The sequence below is a fragment of the Saccoglossus kowalevskii genome, chromosome 7, assembly GCF_978046115.1.
Source record: "Saccoglossus kowalevskii chromosome 7, keSacKowa6.1, whole genome shotgun sequence".
NCBI classification, from domain to species: domain Eukaryota; kingdom Metazoa; phylum Hemichordata; class Enteropneusta; family Harrimaniidae; genus Saccoglossus; species Saccoglossus kowalevskii.
This window is the reverse complement of record NC_140647.1, coordinates 22,698,553-22,724,005: the sequence shown is the minus strand read 5'-3', so window position 1 is coordinate 22,724,005 and position 25,453 is coordinate 22,698,553. Positions and strand designations below refer to the sequence as shown.

The following is a 25,453-nucleotide window of genomic DNA, read 5'->3' as shown; positions in this document are numbered from 1 at the left end:
AGTCACCAAATACAGACCATCTTATCACTCTTTGCAAATATTTAGTTAAATCTAAACAAGACTAATTCTTTTATTTTGTCATGTTCTTTTATATTTTATACAGATATAATTACATATCACAGTATTATAATATTTCTTATATTATTAATAATTGCCTGTAGTATTTTTGTCGTTCATCAATTTTGAGTTCTTTTTAAATCATTTTTTTTAAATTTCATGTACTTTTATTATTAATGTGAAAACCTAAAAAGAAATGTTAACTTTCTCTTTATGGTATTAATAAAGCATTATTCTATTCTATCTGTATATCGATGACAGTTAGATGTTTCTAGAAATACTCCTGGGTACTTGGTAAGGGGAAACTAGGCAGACATTATTCGAATTATCATAAATAAACAAATAACGAGATACACGTACTGTAAACCATTTCATATTCGCGAATTGATGAATTAATGGCGTTTGTGGAGGGAACATTTTACTTTTCTCTTTAAAATTAGCGATATTCAATGACGGGAAATGTTTTTCCTCACTAGAGGGCGTGGTTTAAAGGAAATGTGTATTCAAGAATAAATCCCAGATAGTATTGCCACCTGTACCAGTTCGAGGTCTGCGTTCGAGAAATCCATTGTATACAGTCTAATTAATGGCAAAGTGCTCAGTTTCAGAAAGTATAGCCACAGGACAAATGGAGTGGGTCAAAAAGTGGCATTACAGGACTAGTCGTACAGCCACTGCGATGGATCACATGACGAATAGTGATATAATATATTCTATAGGAGCTCTAAACGCGCTGCCGAGACAATGGGACAGGTGACCAAGAGAGGGATACGATTAATGTAATCCAAACCGTTTCATTGTGATTTGAATTACAGAATTACACTATTATCACGATAAAATAGGATGCCTTTGTCAAAAATAAATGCAGATACACTAAGAGAGTTCGTGCGTTGCATACTACATAATATTTTACTCTCCTCGGGTAGAGTCAATCTGATTAAAATCTGATGTTACAGTATTGTACGGCATGTATTTTATTTATAATAAAATAAAATAAAATAAAATAAAATAAAATAAAATAAAATAAAATAAAATAAAATAAAATAAAATAAAATAAAATAAAATAACTTGAAAATAATGCCAAAACTAGGATTTATTTTAATCAATTTGGGGTAGAGTGTAATTTTTACTAGTGGGTAAGTTAAATATTATCCTCGTATTATACATGGTATGTTTTAACCTATACCGTATAGTAGTATCATGTTTGTACTTGTACCGCCAAAACATGATCCATCTAATATTAATAAATCCAATAACTATTAATTGTTTTCAATATTCGTTATCATGATTGTTGCTAGTAAATTATAACACTCTTTGAACTCCTCCACTTTAGTGACAATGGTTTGTAGTATGAAATATCTAGTCCGCGATGCATTAAAGCTAAATCGTAGAGGAACGACTCATTCACAGTACCCCAGGCACTGGAGGTTGTAATGTTTCGCCCGCCCGGTATGATACAACACTACAACCTCCAGCCCCTGGGGTACATTCACAGCGGTGCCGCGTTAATATAATAATTGGTAACAGTATGATTTATAGCAGTGTGTCACTCTTATGATCTCTGTAACTAGTACTTTTTTTGCCTATCCTAGCAGTTCAAAACACGGAGAGATATTTCCTTCAAAATAAATGTAGGGTGCTCCTTCGTCAATTACTTACTATTGGTGGATTTGCTCTGTAATGTTATCTTAGTTGTCAGGTTACGAAACAACTGAGTTTCCAACGTACGCAGTAGCTGAATTGCCGGTTACGTACGTAGCAACTGAGTTGCCAGGTTACCACGGTTTACTTCAGGTCATAAAGCATCAATGAGCTGCGTTCCATGTAGGCATATTTATTTAGTATTAGAACAATGAAAACACATGAGAAACACGTGGTAAACAATACATTTAGTTTCTTTTCACACCATGCCATGGCTTAACTAACAATAAACATCAGAAAGTATTTATATCTCAATTATTCCACCAACCATTATTCGGACCAGACCAGCAAATACTTTCGTAAAAATTATATGTATTACTGGAGGAATTGCACACCTGTGTAAGCACCCATTTAACTGGTAGTTACTTTCAAATTACGTCCAGGTTAGTGTTCCTTGATTGAATCATGTAACTATAAATTTATAATTCCATGGTTGCATTAAATCAAACGCTAACTTCTATCACTGTCTCTCAACACCGGTGTTGAGGGACGGCGCTTTTATAAAGCATTGTGCGTATAAACCACACCTCCATCATCACTTTTTAAAAGCACATATTTCGCGAGGGACCCTCTTGGCACACCCGTACACAACAAGTCATTTGAGACGCTGTGTAAATTTGAAACAAAATACATTTGACCAGGGATATTAGCATTCAACTGTAGCGGTCGCTAAGTAACTTCACAGCTCGTGCCTACTCTATCCCTCGCTACAAGGTGTAGAGACATTGCCAGTGGGGAATCAACACAGCGGTACCAAGATCTACGAAGATGCCCGCCAACGATGTCTTATTCGACAGGGAAGAGAGCAGACGCGACAATATCAGCTGTTCTGCAAGGCTGATCAAATGGGCCGCTGATCTGTCGACGCAAAGTGAGAAGATGAAAAACTCGCAGGACTTTGTAAAAGACTGCCGAGAACAGCACTTGTTGAAGCACACCCAGTCGCTAATGCAGAGTTCGCAGCAAGGGCTGCGTACGGTTAGCGGCATTAGCGGCACGTTGACATCGGGCGTGCAGGCGATCAACACGGCTTTGCGTGAGAGTCTAACAGTGGTCCGAGACAGAAAGGAAGAGCTAAAAAAGAGTTGAGTATTGTTTTTGTTGTGATATTTATTCGTCACGTTCACGTATACTGTGGTTGCCCAGGGCACAAATGCATACAGTGTATAACAGTGTTAATTTCATGGGCCATTTGATACTATTGTATTTAGCCAGTGCTTTCTATAGAACAACCTTTGCTTGGAGTTTTACCATTTGTCAACAAATCAACAAAATGTAACACTATCGTTTCCAATAGCATGCCACCTAATTCTTTGATAATGTCAATGTATTTAATTTTTAATTTATTATCCATTATTTATTATGGTCAATATACTCTCCATAAGTTCCAGTGGAAATGAAAATGAAATAGTCTATAAGTGTGTTCAATTATACCAACAAAAAGAGTATTTGGTAAAAACGTATATATATATATATCATCGTCTTTAAGGTAGCGAGAAGGGAAATTTTCACTTTTTTCTTGATTTTTCAAAAATTGATAAAACGGTTACTTTAGACCTTGATACATCACCCCAGGTTTACAAAAGATCGAAATTGCGCAATAACGTTGCTCAAATTAGTGTTTTAAAACACTAGCAGAAAAGACTACAACTGCCGTTTCGTGGATATTTGCATAGTGTTTATCTTTGGAAGGAATTAAATGATAACATCTTATCTGTATACTCTGTTGTTGACGATTCTGATATAACGGGTGATAAGCTTCCAGTTGCAAACAATGCGTGTTTATCTAACGTGAACCTCGGAAATTATTCTGTTAGTCCGAATTTTAAATGCGCGCGAGCGAGCAGGTGGGCGGTGATATTTCGGGGTTTGCGCGGTCGAAAAAAAAGCGGAAATTGTCCGGTCGAATTCAACAAGCGGTCTCAAAAGCGAGAGAAAAAGGTGATTGGAAAGCGGAAGCGGGCGGGAGGTTGTGCGAAAGGAGTACTGTAACTTTGCACAACTTTCTTTTAAATCGTTTTATTTTCCAAGTCAATATTCTATTTTACTAATACATTTTTTTTCTAACGCAATGGCGAAGAAAAGAAAGAAAGCGTTGACAGACGAGGCAAAGAAAAATCTGCCACTCAGTGTCGCACTCTGACACAGCAATTTTTTTTCAAACATCGGCAATTTTATTTCACAATGAAAACCGTTTTATTAGATGTCTTATCTGAGACACTTGAATGATTAGCTTGTTTGTAAACTGCCAGCGTGTACAGTGGGACAGTAATGTTTGTCAGAGGATTATCCCTCGTTGTTCGTTTGCATAACAATGGAAAACCCGAACGTTCCTGGAGTACGGACTCAAATGCCAGCAGTTTTCTTCATTTTTCGCGCTCGAGCTTGAAATTATTCATTATCTGACACTCTTTATGAGTTCTATGATATCAGTGGTTAATATGTTTGGCCATTTTTAGTGTATATTTATAATAATGCAGCAAATCTACAGTGTTTTATTAACCAAAACTGTTTTTCGCGTTTTTCTCGAGTTGAAGTTTTGATCGAGAACGACTCATTGGGACCGCCGCCAAATCAAGTGCGTTCGGACTAGGACATTCAAACTCGCAGTTATCGTTCAAAAGATAATGATGGTGCGAAATATGTCTGGGTTTTTAAAGAAAATGCTTTGTCACAGAATAATAGTCTGTTAAAGGTGCCAAGTATGAAATAATTTGGGGACAAAAAAACAAACCTGCATTGAAATCGGAATAATAGGTCTTTTGATTATCGGAGACGCATTTCAATGGACTTGATTACGGACAATGCATAACTTAAATTTCACCAGGAAATTCCGCAGTGTGCTCTCGCAATCGCGTACTTAGTCATTTTTACAAGGTTCGCCATTTTTGATGTCACGTGATAATTATGTAAACAATGTCTGTCCAGTTTGTGCGAACTTGCACCTCTATACTCAGTCTTTTGATATATATAACCTAAATTACTGTTCTGAACGAGACAACAGATAGAGAATGTTTTATTTAAAAACATCACAAAACCTTCTCGCTACCTTAAATTTCGTGTAAACAATGTATTTTACACCCGTTGTGCAAGTTGCGTGGGACTCCATGTCTGACACGACGCGTCGAGGCAACTTAGGCACCTTAAAGGGCGGTGGTCGTCGCACTAGCGCGTGTTCAAATATCATGCTATATGTAAACAAATAACATTTCACGCGCGTTGTATACGTCGCTAAGAGTTCTATATTGAACGGGGCGCGACGCGACGACCACACCCTTTAATGATGATGGACGCGGTTTACGAGCAAAAATGCTGAAAATTAAAAAGCACTGCAAATTTGTTGTATTTTTATTGAGTGAAAGATTATATCAAATAAATAACACACTGAAAAAGTATAAATACCTGAACTTGTTGGCATGGAAACAAACTACATACAATGGAGATTCATAATTAAACCCAAATCTTCGGACTGTAAAAAATGCAGGAAATACCTGTTTCAACATTATGCTAAGACGCCCTACATGGTGATAATTATTCCCATGGCTTTACACATTGAACAGTGAATAAGTATTCATACACTAGTAAGTGATATGCACCATGGGAGTACTATTATTCATAAAAATCTTAATTTTTATATAGTTTAAGTATATCGTCCGGCCTATCAACTGAGAGAGTGAGAACGATCGTACGAGACATTACGTGATTGATACCCATATTCCAAAAGTCAGACCACGGAAGTAAAATTTTATAATTATGGGTGCAGGATTTCGATGTAACCTAAAATAATCTACTGTGAAATGTCTCCCCGTCGGCATCGATGTAGTAAAACGGGTGTAATCAAAACTCACATACAATGGTTTAAACAATGGCTGGACCAGACAGAGGGATAGCCTGGATCCGATTCTTTAAAGGCGAAGTGAGGTGAGCGGAGTAGTTGTTTCACTTGTTACGCACAGGTGATTGCATTCTAAAAAATACTTAAAAAGAGATTTTATTTGTATGGTGTGCTACATATAAATTTGGCGATTCTGATGCATACATTATATTACTAAAACTTGTTATATTCATTTCTATTATTATTATTATTCCTAAAACAAATAAACCCACAAAACAACAAAATACTACCTATCTATTAAACAGTTTCAGAACATTTGGAAAGTATTTAATCTATTTCAAATTAAATTGAAACTTATGCAAAGTTCAATGAAACAAACCATCTTTGAGCCATATAGTTGCCACATTTGTTACAAAGTATGAACTCTGAAGACATATTTTAATATGTGTTCAATTATATATATAAACTAAACTAAACTAAATTATAACTATCAGCATAATTAGGAAAATATTTTGCCATCACATTTGATGTATCTCAGAGAGTGTTTACATTGCATTAAAACACTCAGTATTCTCAACACCTAAATCAATTTTCATCAACCAAATAAGTAAATAAAAACTCGGATAACATCGTACATCCAGTCCATACCGTGAAATATACTCGAGTAGGGCTTAAATATACTCATTTGTTTTTACATTGTGGATTGATATTGGAATTTTTCACGTAATTATGAACTAGAAAATATCCACCATGCTGGAACTGAAGCCAAGTTAGTTGTTATTAAGATCGATTATTGCAAATTCGAACTCCAATAGTGTCATAACAATGCGGGATACCGTTAACCAGTCTAATTAGGGTGCCATCCAAAGATGGAACGTGCATCACAAATCAATCTATTTCATTTAACTAATTTGGTTGCCAAGACAAAATATATCACGGGAACCAACCAACCAAACAGATATACACAATTACAAATATGTTTCCCAGAAGGGGTGGGAGTTGTCGCAAACGGCAACACCATCTAGATAATAGTGCTAGGAAAGCCCAGCACCTTTGACACATTCCTGGAATGAAATGTATGATCCCACCTTAGATCAGAACCTTGACCAGAACGGCATTATCGAATTACATCACAGTCACCTAAAAATGGCTTTGACCCAAATGTGTGTAGTAGTCCGCACTGGGTGGGGGGGGGGGCATGTGTGGTGGTGGTACTAAGTACGACTAGCATTTTGCGAGTCTAAGGCATTTACTTACAATACAGCTTTTGATACATAGAGTAAAAATGAAACTAAAACTGAGTAGAGCATAATCGTAGCTGTATAAATACTATCCAAACTACCACATCTAAAGTAACTTGAGCTATTAAACTTCGCCCTTATTTACAGTTTCACCAGTTTGTTATTTTTAGAACACAAAACCATTAAGTCACCAGAACTATGGTCTGTTGAACAACACAGTGCCATTGAATTGGATATATTTACGTCAACAGAGGAGGTTCATGACTATACCTTTTAGAATTATAACGATTTTTTGTATTGTAGTTTTTTTCCGTATTTTACGCATTTATATTTAAATGCATTTCGATTGTAATTTTCAATTATAATTATAAGTTTGATATCTATTTTAATAGTGGAATCTACAAAATAATTACATAATGCAAATATAAATGTTAATTATAAATGCGTAAAATATAGATACAAATATATGCTGAATATATTCGTCCCCCTAATAGAATGGGAAATATTCACATAATACACGATGCACTTAAGTTCTTGGAAAGAAAATATTTTTGTACATATTGTAGTGCTAAAGTAGATGGTCAAACCATTCTTTCGTGTTTATCTGTCACAATCACCCTGTTATATTTTTTAACTTTTCAGTGATTACAGTCCAAGAGAGTCCAGACATGGAACAGCGTCCTGAAGGTAAGAGTGTGTCCAATGTTTGTAGTTATGGTATTTTGAACTGATGATTATGATATGAACTGATAACTGGAGATAACAAGCCATAAATGTGATTTCATTTAACATAAGTAATAATAATAATAATAACAATAATAATAATGAATACTATCTAAACAACCTTAATGATCTACTTATGTATTGTACACATAATTTGATAATTATTATTATAGAATACATGTATGTTATTCAGTTATGTTTCCTTCAACCATGTTTGCAGACATTCATTTAAAAAAATGTTACTATCGATCCAACAGAAATGGTATTGGCACAACTACACGAAACAGACAAGGCTTTGGCAGATCTTGTCGAATATGGAGAGGGTGCACAATGCAACATAGAACATATGATAGAGTTAGCTAACAGTATTGCTAAGATCACTGAGTTATCTGAATCCGAAGTTGCAGCTATTATGACAGACTTATGTAAAGAAGAAGACAAGGAAAGTGACAAAGAACGCGAAAAAGAAGAAGACACATTTGAAGACAGAGGAGACAATTCAAAAAACAATGTAGAAGACAAGAATGGATACACAGAGGAAAACAGATTAGATGACACGGAACAGGCGAAAACAGAACACAAAGTAGAAGACAAAGAAGATGATGTAAAGAACACAAAGGAAGACAAAGTTGAAGAAAAAGGAGAGAAATTCGAACACAATGGTGACGATAGAGAAGAAGACGAGGAAGAAGACAAAGTAGACGACAAGACAAAAGTAGAAGATGCAACAGAAGAAACAGTTGAAGAAAAGGAAGACAAAGTAGAAAACAATGATGAGAAAAACGAAAAAGACAAGGAAGAAGACATAGTAGAAAACAAAGATGAAGTCAAAAAAGAAGAGGAACAAGAAAACAAAGTAGAAGACAAAGTTGAAGTCAAAAAAGAAGAGGAACAAGAAAACAAAGTAGAAGACAAAGTTGAAGTCAGAAAAGAAGACGAACAAGAAAACAAAGTAGAAGACAAAGTTGAAGTCAGAAAAGAAGACGAACAAGAAAACAAAGTAAAGGACAAAGAAGAAGTCAATCAAAAAGATGAAGTAGAAGACAAAGAAGTAGACAGAGAGGAAGACAAAATATCAAATGCAAGGACAGTAGTAATTTATGATATAGAAGAAATAGTAAGAAAGGCTGGTGTTAAAGTTGAAGCAATGAAACAGGGTATTGAGCAATTGAAAGAAAATGCTGCGTTTATTGATGATGATGACATAGACAAATGTCGTGAAGATTTGGAAAAAAATGTTGCGAATGGCGAGGATCTATTTAAAGAAGCTCAATCATTTGTTAATGAGCTGAAGACAGTGACTGAGAAGTTGAATGAAATTAGTAATGATGACATCTCTTTAGCAGAAAATGAAAGCGGTCTAGCTGAAGATGTTTTAATGTGGAAAAAGAAGATAGAGGATGTAGTAAGTGATGCACTTAAGCTTTCCGATGATACTGATGATAATGTGAAAAAAGTTAAGGAAATGATAGCAAAAGAAAAAGAAACAAAATTAGCTCTTCGGGAGACAGTAGTAACGATTACCAAAGATGCAGAAAGTCATGCAGAAGAGGTTGAAAAATTAGAGAGTGCTGTAGACAAACAGATTGGGCAAATGGAACAAACTGTAAAAAGTAGTGGTTTGGATGAGTCAGAATTTCTTTCCTTAATTAAAGAGATAAAAAGCAACTTTGTATTACTGCAAGAAGAGACAAGCCGTACTAAAGAAAGTCACCAATCAATCCAAAATAAAGCTGATGAAATACTAGAGGTTGCAAAAAGTAAATCGAATAGTGGTAAGATTAGACAATTGATTGATGAATTAACCAAAGCAGAATGTAGCCAGAAACTTCACGCTGCAAAAAAAAATGCAAACGTAATATTTGAATGTATACAAAAGAAAAATAAGGAACTGAAACTACAGCTGGATAAAGCCCTGATGAATGATGATGGTTGGAAACTCTTAAAAGAAGTAGAAGATATTCAACCATCCTTTGATGATGAGCTTTATAATGCATGTGGTTTGCTAGCACAATGTAAAAACTTAGCATATGAAATCGAACAAGATAGTGCAGAACATAAAAAGCTTGTGAAAGAGTTGAAAGAAATGGTAGAATTACTTAAGGGATTAGCATTTAACCTAGAAAAGTCAATTAAACAACTAAAAAGTGCAACAGAAGAATTAACAATAGCAAAATCTGAACAAGAAAAACCGGAGAATGAAGAACAACTATTACATGCAGTCCAGACAGCAATGAAAGTTACAGAAAGTGATATTGGAAAAGTGAGAACCAATAATAAATGGTTAAAGGGCCTGGTAGCTATAGCAGAGAGCACTTCAAAAAGGCAAACAATTTTAAACAAGATAAAATATCAGGTAAAAGAATCACATTCTGCTCAAGAAGAAACTCATCGACTGTATAAGGAAGTGTGTACTAATGTGGACACATTCAAGAGAGAAGTTGAGGACAGCCCAGGTGTCAAGTTAGAATATGAGTGTGAAAAAGCAGCTCCAAGAAGAAAAACATCTGTAGCTGTGAAGAAAACAAGGCGAGTGTCTGTAGTCAGTCAAGTATTGAATATTGAAAAACCAAATTCTGCATCAAAACAAATGTCAAACATCAGTGACACACAGAATGCACTACTCAGTTTAGACACTAGTAGTTTGGATGATGGAGTCATAAAAGTAAACCCAGAAATTTATCGAGATGTTGAGAAAATGGAACGAACATGTCGAGACAACAATCTTAGATTGAAAGAATTAACTGAGACTGCAGAAACCATAGCACAGGAGGCAATGGATAAATATAAGAGACGAGAGAGTGAGGAAGAAATGAAAACTATTTTTGATAAAGCAGAAAAGAATTTTACGGAAGTTCACCAGCTTCATGGGTCTGTGCAATCGCTGTCTTCTGAAATAAAACAATTCATCTCTGACTTTTTATCAGGACTAGCTTTAAAAAAAGCAGCACAAGATGCAAAAAAATCAGCAAACGTTGCAGAGGGGGCTGTTGAGTGGCTTAATACATGCGCAGAAGCTGCAATGGAAACAGCAAAACAGGCTCTGTGTCTGAAAGAAGAGTTAGATAAATATAACATTGATGATGAACATTGCAAGGAAAGGTTAGAATCCATACATATGAAATCCAAGGTTTGTTCAGAAAAAGCAAAAGAACATGTAGATAAGTCCAGGGAACACATAAAAGCAGTTTATGTGGTATTACACGAATCTGGGTTGGCAGAAAGTGACATAAAGCAAAAAAGTGTTGAATTAGAGAAGATGGTAAATGAAACTAATGCTTTGGCTTCCACGACAGAGAGTGAAATTGAAGAATGCCATAAAGTAAAAATGGAAGTACAGAAAATGATTAATACTGAGAAACGCAGTCAGGCAGTTCAAAAGGCCCAGGCGAACTTAGAAGTTGCTAGAGATGTTCTGAATGAGTGTAATAGAAATGGAAAAGATGCCATAGAAATAATTGACACAATAACTGCAGCAGTAGAAGATTGTGGACGTGATACAGATGAAGCCAGAAAAGCAATTGAACATGTGATTGAAAGTTTGAAGTACCTTAAAGAAAGCACAGAGAACTTGATCAAGACGAACAAGGCCAGTAGTAAAGTCATCGACAAACTACACATTATGACCAGGCAAGAGAGGTTTCCTGCAGAAGAAATTGACGAGAAATCGACTGAAGTTAATCAATGTACAACAGTTATGAAGGAGCATACTCAGACAGTTAGTAAGGCGACCAGCGTAGTCAAAACATGCTTTGAGGAAATGAAACAGAAGAATCCCAAGAGTTGGGCATGTCATAAGTTAGTGCTTATTATTATTATTATTATTATTATTATTATTATTATTATTATTATTATTATTATTATTATTATTATTATTATTATTATTATTATTATTATTATTATCATTATTATTATTATTATCATTATCATTATTATCCTAATAGATGTAATTCTATTACATGTTAGTTTTTATTTCATGCACAGCTAAATGGTTTTATTGCAATGTGACCAATTCGATCCACTTTTTCAGGTTTTACATCAACAATGAAGAAACAGAAGACCAACTTCTATGTGTTATTAGAACGCCTCCTGGTGTATTGGATGACATTCACATAACATGTAGTGAGGCCAGTAATCTAATGAGAAATGCTGTAGGTGTCCATGACCAACCATTCAGCCATGTAGTGAAAATAGAACCACAAAATGTGAATCTGTCGAAATTTGCCTTAGTAGCTATTCCATTTGATACTTCTTTGCGGGGTAGAGACAGAGAAATTGTTGTTAAAACTACAGTGAATGGAAAGACGTGGAAGTTGACTCCAACAAACTCAACTGATAGGTCATTTGATGAATTCAAGGTATTTCATGCTATATATAGTATATACACGAACTTATACGTGTTAAGGAAGATAATTTTTGGTCAAAGGCTTATAAACATCCGCTTATTCCGTGTTAAACGTTGTGTATACTGATAACAGCAAAGGTTAGATAAACTGCAACAGTTGCAACAAATTCCCCACTGAATTTAATATTTAGTGAAGGTTTAAATTAAATATGTGCTGTTGATTCACTTTGTAAAACATTTTCCCAAGCAAAATCTAAAAAAATAAAAGCCTTATTTTATTTATTTATTTATTTATTTGATTCGTGATTAATCAGTACCTATTCTGATTGATGACTACCTGGGTGTTTGGCCTGTTCCAATATAATTATAATTGTGTAGATGCCTTGTTGGCATGGTTTTGAAATAGTATGTTAATGGTGCATGTTTAATTTTTAGGGGAAAACATTTGCTGAAGTTCGTGTCAATAGATTCTCTACATTCTTTGTGTTGTCTCGATTGGTGCGAGAAAATGCTAGAATAGAGCGGCAAGGTGGCAACTTGACATCATCAATTGAACGCAGAGTCAGTATTAACTTCCCTCCACAATCATTACGTACACCAATTGATGTGTCTTTAGAGGTAGGTGTAAAGTCAGTAATTATATTACTTAATGTGAACCCTTATTACTTTTCAATTATTAACAGATTAATGCCTATAATACATGTAATTATTTTGTTTGGCCTAGTTGAGGCCAAGATTAATATGTTCAACTGTAGAATATGTAAACATGACTGGTCTGTGTTGATATATAATGGTATATTTAATATGCTATATTTATTTTCTAGTTGAATCTAATAGATGCAGCTTCAATTTCACAGCTACGAGAGCGCCATCCGTCCTGCATATACGGCTTAGACACTTGTAGTCCCATTGTTTTTGTATCTTGTTCCGCTCGTCCTCAGCTTGTCAAGCCCATGACATTGAGAATTCCACTCCTGAACTCCTCGCAGAAATTGGACGAGAAATCAAAAGGGTCTTCTTCAAGGCCATCTACGCAGCAGGGGAAACGAATGCAACAAAAGGATGCAACTGCGGAATGTGTTCCTCATGTATTAGCAAGATGCGCCAACCAAGAAGAATGGAAAGAATTTGCATCAGATGATATTAACATGACAATACTGAAAAACGATGTGGTGGAATTTCAGTTAGAAAATATTCCTGATGCGTGAGTTATATATATATATATATTTGATAAATATCAACAGTGTAACATTAATTGATATTTCAGGCATTCTATTTTTCAGAAAAATATCTCAGATTAAATTTACCACCGTTCAATCATGTTCCAGATTGTTACTGCTTATGTCTCCACCAAACAGTCGCACCAGTAGAACAGGTATGGCAACAGCACTGGAGAACTGGACACGGACCTCACTTGTGAATGTCATACTACATCAACATGATGACGAGAGAGATCGGATGCTGTTGCAGATAGTATTGCATGAACAATGTGACTTGGTCGAAGATAGAATGATTAAAGACGGTTATGTGGGTCCACCTGATCCAAGTAGCGATATAGAACTACGAGAAGAACAGGAAATAGTCGTTAAATTCACCGGAAATATTTGCAGAGCTGACGGAGAGGAAACCAGGCTGACTTTCTATAAAGGACGGACCAATCGAGTACAGTTTCTAATAAAAGAGTTAAATTTGTATCGTAATTTTGCGTCGGACTGTCACATCGGCACGGCTCAAGTGTATGTTTGTGAAAAAGAGCAACTAAATCAAAATGAGGACCAGGTTGAAATCAACGAATCTCTTCGATTTGTTGAAAAAATGACCATTACTCTGCCTAAGGTAAGCTTATCAAGAGTTTTGTAGGGAAGCTGGAAGTGAATATCATCTATTAAATATGTATTAATTATGTCTAGTTGTTTCAATCATAACACGTCATTTTGTTACTTCCAATCAGGCAGAGCCTCCACCACCGAGACCGAAGACATCATGTAAGACGGCGGTGAAGTTGACCGGTATGTACATGGTTATCACGCACAGTTATAAAATTAACACAGTGCTACAATAATAATGTATAAGTGAATTTATTAATAAGCGAATTATATATTTTCATTGTATATAAAATTTGAACTACGCAATGCATAAAAAATAACAGTTTTGTGTTTGTCTTACAGGCCCACTAAGTGAAGAAAGTTTAAAGACTCTGGCCAGAGAACTCGGCGAAGACTACGAGTTACTTGCACCCCACATAGGGTTCGACCAACCGAAGATTCAAAGAGTCAAGTGCGATAATCAGTTGGATACAGAAAGTCAAGCGTTTGATATGTTAATATCGTGGAGAAACAGCGAGAGACGTTCAGCGGATAAAATCGCGAAACTTTGCCGTGCGTTAGAGAAGTCTGGTAGATCTGACTTATGCGTGTATCTGGGAGGGCGTTCTAGAACAGCTGCCAGCAGATTGAGTGTTACAGATACATCGGTTAGTCACGGTCGTTTGAGTGTCGCCGACCGCGGTCGTGTAAGTATAGTTGACGCACCTGGACGGCTTGGTACCGCGGGTCATCGACGGGAAAGTGAATCTTCGGGGGAAAGATGACTTCAGACGGAAACTAAAGACACATTTTAACGGAAATGTATTGAATGCACACTGCGCATGTGACGTGGACATCACGTGTTAATTTGTTTACATAAATATCTAATGCGAAATGCACGAAGAGAATGACTCAGCAGTTAAGGCATCCACTGACGTATATGCTAGTGCAACAATTATAACCATTTTATTGTTCGTAGTCAACAAAATAATTGAAAGAGGTAATGATGTTTTAGATTTAACGTTATAACAATAATTTCAACCACAGACGTGAAATTTGAAGGGATCAATTCTGACCTGAAAAGCGTTACTAATTTGTCCATAAGAAACTCGGGTAGGGAATATTTCATGTTTAGAAACACAGAAAAAATATATTATTATAAATAAAATCAAACATAAGGAGAAAAGCCCAAAATGCCTCAACATCATCCTAAAAATCAACGCGTGCAGGCTAACGTGAGAGTACCCTAAATTCTGATTTGAATGGACATGCCAGGTTTGGCCTCAAATAAAGACGTTAACAGTAACTTATTTATAAAATGAATGTTTCGGCCGGTCCCCCAATATTACATGAGCCGTAATAATCGCTAGGGCTCTCATGAGATATAACTCAAACTGGTAAAACGGCAAATCGCAATGACATTACCGAGGCAAGAGTTGTTACAAATGAGTTCTTTCCTTACAAGTAAGAAACAAGCTTCGTATTCGTTCATGGCGATTTACATTTTAATTGCTCTAATGATATTAATTAATTAATATATATATATACGCCGATCCATGACGTTTCAAGTTGGAAAGGAGTAATCGTAAACGTAGGTGATATACGATTAAAGGCCATTTTGTGCCAGAGCTTGCAACTTAATAGATTATATTGTATCCCATTAAATAATAATGGCAGTGTTGTTATATTTCACTTATTATTAAAATTAGTAAAATGTGTTATATGTTGTGGTCAATGCGGCATACGTAATTGTCTATTTCATTATGTGGTGTGTGAAAATGTCTACATTGAGGTTCAGCAATGAGTATTTTCGTAAGCTCTAATCAATTGTTTTTATTTTCGTAATAATGAAATTTAAATAAATAAAAAATGTAATTTCGTAGACATGGGCAAGGTGTAAAATGTAACCAGATCTTTTATTCGTTCGTAATTTGTACAAAGGTCTTATTTTTTGTAAGCGTATAATGCATCTTCAACATTAAATGTCGTAGTTCGTACACAATTTCCAATTTTCATTCTAAAACACGAATTATCAAGTATATTCTAAAAATGTAATCAGGAATTTGCTTTATCTGTGAATTGTAAAAAAACAAAACAATTTTTTACTGTAAATAGAACTTTCCTTTATATTTCCTGTAAAAACGTAAAATGCGTTCGTTGTTATCGTCGCTTGAGACTTGAGATTCCCGCACATGCGCAGGTGACGACCCCTCAGCTTTGAATATACCGGCGTAATAAAAATATGTCCATCATAATTTCATTCTGAAAACTGGGAGTTAACAAAATGTATGTCGGAATAAATCAATATAAGAATGGAAAAAAAAATCAGATACGATAATATTTCGTTAAAAGAACAAGATAAATTGAAACAGTTCGCACTACATCAATAAATATACATGTCAGTCTGTGACCTCAACATATTTAATAGGTCATTGACTGACCTGTTATTTGGAGTGCGGTCAAATTAGGAAATAATTAAGAGCTAATTAGCTTAATTAAAATGTCATCTACTAAAACCCATACGGATGTTACTGGCCATTCCTTGAAAAACATCTGAGCTGCACTTATTTTGGCTGAAGAATTTTTGAGTTGACACATCATTGGGCACTGGAGGCTTGATATGTGTGGGTGATAGTATAACCCGTTTTTTAAGGTTGAATAAATTTCTTTAGCAGAGATCAACACTATTAAGTAGCATATTTTGTTTTGTTTCATCAATGCGTATTACATTTTCTGTAATTTACGAACATATAACATGGGTGTATACAGGACACACACACAATCAATACGTCCACTACAAAACTGGAACTGGTTCAACATAATCTTGTTCCGCTTAAAATTGCATGTTTCAGTGTGACCTAACCCATATTATCTTACGAGAACTGTCACATGGTTGTCTAACACAGAGAACTATTGTTAATGATTCATGCTTTTCCGCTACGATTTGCAAGCATGGATATTTGGTGTGTTTTATTTCTTTGTTTATTGGTAACTTATATACTGTTGTATGATTGTGTGTTATATGTTTTCTATGTAATAGTATCTTGTAATAAAACACTATATAGAAGAAGTTTATTCTGTCTTTATGAAATCGTATGCATTTGTATAGTGTGGTGGACTGTAAGGTTGTTAGAATTTGGCAATATCTCTTTTTTTTACATATCACAAGCTGCCTCCCATTGGTAAATGACTCCTCGTAACATTACAATGACTCCCTTTGGTAAATGACTCCTCGTAACATTTCAATAACTCCCTTTAGTAAATGACTCCTCGTAACATTTCAATAACTCCCTTTGGTAAATGACTCCTCGTAACATTTTAATAACTCCCTTTGGTAAATGATTCCTCGTAACATTTCAATAACTCCCTTTAGTAATTGACTCCTCGTAACATTTCAACAACTCCCTTTGATAAATGACTACTCGTAACACTTCAACAACTCCCTTTGGTAAATGACTACTCGTAACATTCCAATAACTCCCTTTGGTAAATGACTCCTCGTAACATTTCAATAACTCCCGTTGGTGAATGACTCCTCGTAACATTTTAATGACTCCCTTTGGTAAATGACTACTCGTAACATTTCAATGACTCCCTTTGGTAAATGACTCCTCGTAACATTTCGATAACTCCCTTTGGTAAATGACTACTCGTAACATTCCAATAACTCCCTTTGGTAAATGACTCCTCGTAACATTTTAATGACTCCCTTTGGTAAATGACTACTCGTAACATTTCAATGACCCCCTTTGGTAAATGACTCCTCGTAACATTTCAATAACTCCCTTTGGTTAATGACTACTCGTAACATTCCAATAACTCCTTTTGGCAAATGACTCCTCGTAACATTTTAATGACTCCCTTTGGTAAATGACTTCTCGTAACATTTCATTGACTCCCTTTGGTAAATGATTCCTCGTAACATTTTAATAACTCCTTTTGGTAAACGACTCGTCGTAACATTTCAATAACTCCCTTTGGTAAATGACTTCCTGTAACATTTTAATTACTTCCTTTGGTAAATGACTACTCGTAACATTCCAATAACTCCCTTTGGTAAATGACTCCTCGTAACAATTTAATGACCCCCTTTGGTAAATGACTACTCGTAACATTTCAATGACCCCCTTTGGTAAATGACTCCTCGTAACATTTCAATAACTCCCTTTGGTTAATGACTACTCGTAACATTCCAATAACTCCTTTTGGCAAATGACTCCTCGTAACATTTCAATAACTCCCTTTGGTAAATGACTCCTCGTAACATTTTAATGACTCCCTTTGGTAAATGACTTCTCGTAACATTTCATTGACTCCCTTTGGTAAATGATTCCTCGTAACATTTTAATAACTCCCTTTGGTAAACGACTACTCGTAACACTTCAATGACTCCCTTTGGTAAATGACTACTCGTAACATTTCAATAACTCCCTTTGGTAAATGACTCCTCGTAACATTTTAATGACTCCCTTTGGTAAATGACTACTCGTAACATTTCAATGACCCCCTTTGGTAAATGACTCCTCGTAACATTTCAATAACTCCCTTTGGTTAATGACTACTCGTAACATTCCAATAACTCCTTTTGGCAAATGACTCCTCGTAACATTTCAATAACTCCCTTTGGTAAATGACTCCTCGTAACATTTTAATGACTCCCTTTGGTAAATGACTTCTCGTAACATTTCATTGACTCCCTTTGGTAAATGATTCCTCGTAACATTTTAATAACTCCCTTTGGTAAACGACTACTCGTAACATTTCAATGACCCCCTTTGGTAAATGACTCCTCATAACATTTCAATAACTCCCTTTGGTAAATAACTCCTCGTAACATTTCAACAACTCCGTTTTGTAAATGACTACTCGTAACATTTCAATAACTCCCTTTGGTAAATGACTACTCGTAATATTCGAATAACTCCCTTTGGTAAATGACCCCTCGTAACATTTTAATGACTCCCTTTGGTAAATGACTACTCGTAACATTTCAATGACTCCCTTTGGTAAATGACTTCTCGTAACATTTCAATAACTCCCTTTGGTTAATGACTACTCGTAACACTCCAATAACTCCCTTTGGCAAATGACTCCTCGTAACATTTCAATAACTCCCTTTGGTAAATGACTCCTTGTAACATTTTAATGACTCCCTTTGGTAAATGACTTCTCGTAACATTTCATTGACTCCCTTTGGTAAATGACTCCTCGTAACATTTTAATAACTCCCTTTGGTAAACTACTCCTCGTAACATTTCAATAACTCCCTTTGGTAAATGACTCCTTGTAACATTTTAATAACTCCCTTTGGTAAATGACTACTCGTAACATTCCAATAACTCCCTTTGGTAAAAGACTAACTCCTTTGGTGGGTGTATCGTTGTAACACATCACTATCTCCCTCCAGTCAAAATCGAGTGGTCTACTAGCCTCGGGGGATATGCTTTAAATATTAACTATTATTAAAATAACACATTTGTTCTCTTTATGTATTTACATATCAAGTACAGATACATTAAAACATAGCAATAATAAAAAACAAAATAAAATAATTTAAGCAATAAATGCAATTAAAAACTACATATTTTGAGTTAAAATGAACATATCCGATTGAGGTTATTGCAAGGCACTCTAACACACGTCTTATGTCAAAGTTGGAGTATTTTGTTCATAATTCGCAAACACCCAGTCTTTGCCAATAAACGGGCTAGCTGATAAAAATAGAATACCATCGTCTCGGGGGGGGGGGGGGGTCAACTCACAAAATATAGCACATAGTCACGAAAGGAACAATCGGATAAGGATAACTACTTATTGGACGGCGCGGGGGGGGGGGTTCATCGCCGCTGAGCTATGCTACTCTGGCGCCAGGCCGGTGTGCTGCAGCATTTCAAACACTCACCGCTGATTGCAATTCACACATTACTAGACAATCAAGAAGAATTCAAAAACATACTTTTAGAAAGCAAAATTGATATCCGTGTACAACCAACTTCGAAACAATTCAATGATTATGTTCTATGTCCTTGCTCTATCCGAATTCTAGACAGCGGAGCTAGAAAGCAAACCCAGAAAAAATCCGTTGTACATGGGAAAACATGATTTTCATCAGCAGAAACAATAAACTACAGTATAGTTTGAGTATATGAATATTCGATAAATCAAGTGATTATATATTAATTAATATTATGTGCGCTCTCCAATGATAAAAAGCCACGCTCTAATTAGTCAATCCATGTCACGTGGTATTCAGACAATAATTGGGCAGTTGAGATCAATGCACGAGCAGACGAACAATATTGTACTTGAATCAGCTATATCAAATGTATATATATATATATATATATATATATATATATATATATATATATATATATATATATATATATATATATATATATATATATATATATATATATATATATATATATATATATATATATATATATATATATATATATATATATATATATATATATATATATATATATATATATATATATATAGTAACCGAGCAATCGGTCTTGCTGTTACTCAACAAGAATTAAGATATCATCACAAAATGAACAAATCTGAGAGAGGTCTACTTGTAGTAACTATATGTATAATATCAATCGGACTTGCGGTTTTAAACAAGAAATCGAAAATATCACTTTTTACCAAAAATGACAAAAGTATTCATCAAAATTAGATAATTGAAGATATCATCAGGAAATGAACAAATTTGAGAGAGGTCTATCGGTAGTGCCTATATGTATAATATCAACGCGGTTTTCAACAAGAAGTCGAAAATATCACTTTTTACCAAAAATGACAAAATTATTCATCAAAATTAGAGAATTGAAGATATCATCACGAAATGAACAAATCTAAGATGAGTCTTTCACAAACCCAGGTAATTTTCATTTGCAAAATCACTGAGCGTGTTCCACGGTAACTGCATTGCTGGTACGAACGCCTGCGATGCACTACCACACTGACGACTCGATTTCTCTCTTCTTCGGTCAGCATTGCACGTGTATTCAGTATTTCTCAGATTTATAACAGAAATTATTGCATGATAACAAGGTTCTGACAAACTGAAGATGTTACCTTAAATATGTTAAATAATAAGCTCGGCTGCGTCTTGTCCATTATTGCGTACTCCCCCCCCCGTCCTCTTTCTGTTATTTAAAGCAGGGAGTCGTCACCTGCGCACGCGCGGGAATTGAGTCCCAAGCGACGATAACAACACACGCTAAAAACGCAAAGGTTTATGGGTAGGCGCTTATAAACAATGACACGCTATGGCCATCTTACGCATGCACAGACTCCCCGCTTTAAACAATAATGAATGTCACATAGCGCCATATTCGATGAGAAAAGGGATCTATACTAAGATAATGAATTCTCCGAATTCAAAATGACTCATCAAAAATCAGTGAAAATAAATTCCATACGAAACGCCCAAAATGTCTTTTCAGTGAAAATTATTTCCAGCTAATTACAGTAAATCACTACCATCGGAATTTGGATGCTTTTTCTTGAAATGAAATTACTTGTGGAGGGTTTACATTATTGTGTGATAATGTAAAACCATTACGTAGTAAAATTCTGATAGAGGTGATTTACAACACGCAATAATATAATAATGTCGTTGCGCAACTGTGACTCAAATTCGGTCGCCCGGCGAGCCACTTGTAGCAATTATAATAATCGACCACATTCCCGAAAGTAGCGAGCCATGGGTGCAGAAATACGCCTGCTTTTATATCATCGCGGAAAATACAGGAATGTGTTGCCGATATTCGACAGACGGAAATTATATTTTTTGTGACGCGGATTGGTACACACAGAAACAAAATACGACGCGTGCAATTTACGTTACAACACAAACACCGTAGAGGGCAGTATAACAAAAACAAGAATACCAACTCTCAGCTACATGCGCGGGGCAGACTGGAAATCGATTGTAAATAATGGGTAGTGCGTTGTCCGTGATCATTTGCCGCCTAACTGTCTATCTCTTATCAATCCGGTGAAAGTGACATCGTCGTACCAGAGGTTGTTACAAAATTCGGTTGCATTATTCTTTAACGGATTTCTACTTTCGCGCGCGTCCCCTTTAAACACCCCGCTAGAGTCGATACATTCATGCTTAATATCTAACTGTTTGGTTCGAAAACGTTGTAAATCACTCTCAAACGTGGGACCATATTCAGAAATTTTTTTCCATAGCGTTCTGTTGAAATGTGTATATAATTTCACATCTGCTTCATTCCATCTTAGAATCTTCTCCCTGGTCTCATTTGACATCTGCCGGTGTAGTGATTGTTTCCTCACGCCTTTTGGTAAGTAAAGGATGTCGTCCATGGTCCAACAAAGTGTCTTCATTAAAATGAGTAATGATTCATCAAAATACTCCATTATAAGAACAACACTCATCTCCTCGTTCAAGGCATTAATTTTTCTTTCCACCAACTCCTCAATAGTGCTATTTGCCTCTGGTCGAAAGCCAAGATCATAAAGCTGTCCGTTGTGCGATTGCCAAGAAAAATAGAAACCACTTTTTAGGAATTCCTCCGGAGTTTCCATGAATGTCGCAATTGGATCGCTAACGTTTTTGCGTGCCTTCGTAACGACCCCTTTCCACTGAAAGTATGCGAACGAGGATTCGAAGTGTTGTACGGGGTGACGTATTATAGTGACGTAGGTTGCATTAGGAATAACAGCCTCCATTTCAGGACGATTATAGCCCACGTGATTTGTCAACATGTTGTAATATTTCCCGCCATTTAAAGGTGGGGGAGATTTTTTAATCAATTTCTGGGTGAACAACTGATTACTTGATAATATATGGGGTCCATATCTTCTACTTGGCGGTACGACAAACGACAAATTCTTTAGGTATCCAAACCTTTCAATAATGGATGCCACAGTGGTACTTCCGGTTTTATGTGTTTTTATAAATACAACGTTCGTAGTTGGGGTACATTGGACTCGGGCTTCGACGTTCCTGAAAAGTAAAGTGACAGATAACTTGAAAGTATATTTATAAATTGAAAGTCAGATGCGGCCAGACTTTTTTAAAAAAAGTGTTGGCGATTAATCAATTATTACCTGTTTTTTAAATAAATATTTTGGCAATTAATTAATCATGTATTTATTTACAGGTACCAACAAAAATGTCGCGATATATTAAAGCGGGAGGGTCGTCACCTGGGCACGTGTGGCTTCCCAAGCGACGATAACAACAGACGCTAAAACGCAAAGGCTCATGGTTAGACGCTTGTTTGCAAACAATGACACGCTATGGCCATCTGACGCATGCGTAGGTGACGACACCCCCGCTTTAAAGACCACATACACTGACAGTTGGTGGAATTCAATATGGGTGGTCAAACATTGGCAGTAGGTCATTTTTAAAATCAATTCCCACGTTTGACAGAGTTCCGAAATGTTACCAAGACGATTTGAAAACAAGGCATACTCCAGTGCTCAGACAACTAATAATTATTAGTTGTCTGAATCTTGTGTAACACATTCATAGTGCACTGTAAACGTCTCCCATGTGGAGGTCGTTTAAGTTTGTCCCGGTGATATAGCACATGTGTTTCACACGTGATGACTTCGTGACTACAAACATTAGTCGATAGGTCTTGTTATTTGACACGTTTGTTCCAGTTTAGATGTTTGTAACCTAACATTAGTAACATCTAATAGAGTGACGTAGAGTCCGGGAGAAGGATAACATTATTTCAGTCAATTAACACTAGTCACTATACTTATATAAGATGATACATTTGCGTCTCTTCCATTACATATTTGCACTCTACATTTCGTATGCGAATAAACAGTTGTTGCGCACTGATTGGCACTAGATTGCGATCCATATTTATCAACACAAATGTCGCACATGCGCAGCGCGACGACCACCTCCCTTTAATAACAACAACGGCAAATTACACTATTTCTTTTTATCTTCGAGTGTGAACGATCAGTTCTTGCCAACTAGGCACTGTGCACGTGCACGCACAGGCCCGGGAAAACGTAAGCAAGCGTTACGAAATCAAAGTCACTAGATGTATTATCTTTGATGAAACACAGATAAACAACAAAGAAATTGGTATGTTTGCTATATTGACTAAGTTGTAATCCATTGGGTCATGGTTGTAATGAAATCTTACAGTCCCGATTTTGATGCACGTTACGTACGTTATGTACGTACGACAATGGTCGTAAAATAACCTTTCTCAACCTTTCATTATCAGTGATAACTATGAACAAAATCGTGCAATTTGGTGATTTTAGAGGTCAAAATACTAGTATACGAATGTTGGCTGGCAAAACAGCAATTTATAATCCCTTTTCTAAAAAAAAAAAATAAAAAAAAAATAAACGTGTAATTCAATTATTGTACATATAAATACATTGGTAACGTTTAATTTTATCCCAAGAATATCGATTATCTGTGGTAATCGATTTGTTGGTATCACACGTTTATTTATTACCGGTATGTGTTTTCAGTGTCAACGCCAGTATGGTGATACATGTATAACGATATTTCAGCGAATTCGTGATGATGTCAAATCTTTGCCACGTGGCATTGTGATATGAACAGTAGTCACGTGTCTCGTATTTAGGTGTGTCCACGTCACTAGGCAGTATTATAAATAATGTAGCACGACTACGTTCCGCGTCAATTAGTAAAATGATGACATTTATAATGTGTGGCCGTCTTGAATGCTCAATGTTCGCGATGGTATCTGGAGGGGGTCACGGTGTAAATGTCTGTAATCTCATGATAGTCATAGAAAGATAACGTTTTAGATTTAAAAAAACACGAATCAACGGGTGTGTACGGAGACGATGGTACAAACAGATAAAGAAGGTGTCTGTCAACTCAAGCATTTCTGACTGTCTTCATGAGATCGTGACGCCCTTGACATCACAGGATTGGAGGTCGTTTAAATCTAAAGAGCGCGAGTTTTTTTCTTCAATGTTAATCACGACTATTACCACTAAGTAGCTTTGCCGTAAACCAGGTCACTAAAAACGGCAGCGATCTCACTAGCATCATCGTATAAACACAGTATAAGGATCACAAGTCCCATTCCACCGATTCATTGTCTAAGCTCTTTGTCCAGCAAACACCATTCATGGTCACAGCCACAGTTTCTCTATCCCAAATGATAGAGGGACTGTGTCACAACAAACGAATTCAACTTACCGTACTGCCTCGACGGACATTTGGGTGTCAACCCTTATGGTACTTGATGGCGTGTTGGTGTACGCGCGGTTGGTAACATTGGTGTACTTATGTCTTGTTACAACAAACGCGATGATCTCTAATACCACTATCGCCGTAATGGCAGCAAGAACACGAGTTTCGGTCACCATGTTTGGCATCTACAGACTGTCATACTACGGACTTCTCGCCATTGAACCGTCCTTCACCACAAGAATAAAACATACAAGATATGTAATAAGAACGACTCCCTAAGCTAGTCTACTTTCTTCAATCTGTGTATGAAAACTCTCTAGTTGTAATACGAAACGAAAATGTCTTGTCACAAAAAAGTGAACTTACTTTGATTTATGGCCTTACTAAGTTTGCAATTTTGGGTTTATTTTCCCCTATTTCGCAGGGCTACTATAGTATCACAAAAAATACAAAATATAGTTTTTATGAGGGTCGGCAAGGAGTATTTTCGTAAGCTGTAATCTTTTTTTTTTATTTTCGTAATAATATAATTTAAATAAATAA

General features: G+C 35.9%; 2 protein-coding genes across 2 annotated transcripts; one reads left to right on the top strand and one right to left on the bottom strand.

Moving 5' to 3' along the window:
• The first annotated feature begins 2,441 nt into the window (after positions 1 to 2,441).
• Positions 2,442 to 16,777, top strand: LOC100368073 (uncharacterized). The gene is made up of 9 exons (XM_085501314.1): positions 2,442 to 2,842; positions 7,477 to 7,521; positions 7,815 to 11,355; positions 11,588 to 11,915; positions 12,338 to 12,520; positions 12,727 to 13,106; positions 13,231 to 13,738; positions 13,854 to 13,911; positions 14,071 to 16,777. Exons 1-9 carry the CDS (start codon positions 2,527 to 2,529, stop codon positions 14,490 to 14,492), a joined length of 5,781 nt encoding a protein of 1,926 aa, XP_085357440.1. The 5' UTR covers positions 2,442 to 2,526; the 3' UTR covers positions 14,493 to 16,777.
• A 4,447-nt stretch (positions 16,778 to 21,224) lies between these two features.
• Positions 21,225 to 25,155, bottom strand: LOC100368226 (galactosylceramide sulfotransferase-like). The gene is made up of 2 exons (XM_002734706.4): positions 24,917 to 25,155; positions 21,225 to 22,702 (listed from the first exon to the last, which is right to left on the bottom strand). The coding sequence occupies exons 1-2, from the start codon at positions 25,093 to 25,095 to the stop codon at positions 21,688 to 21,690; spliced, it is 1,194 nt and encodes a 397-aa protein (XP_002734752.2). The 5' UTR covers positions 25,096 to 25,155; the 3' UTR covers positions 21,225 to 21,687.
• Between the last annotated feature and the right edge of the window lie 298 nt (positions 25,156 to 25,453).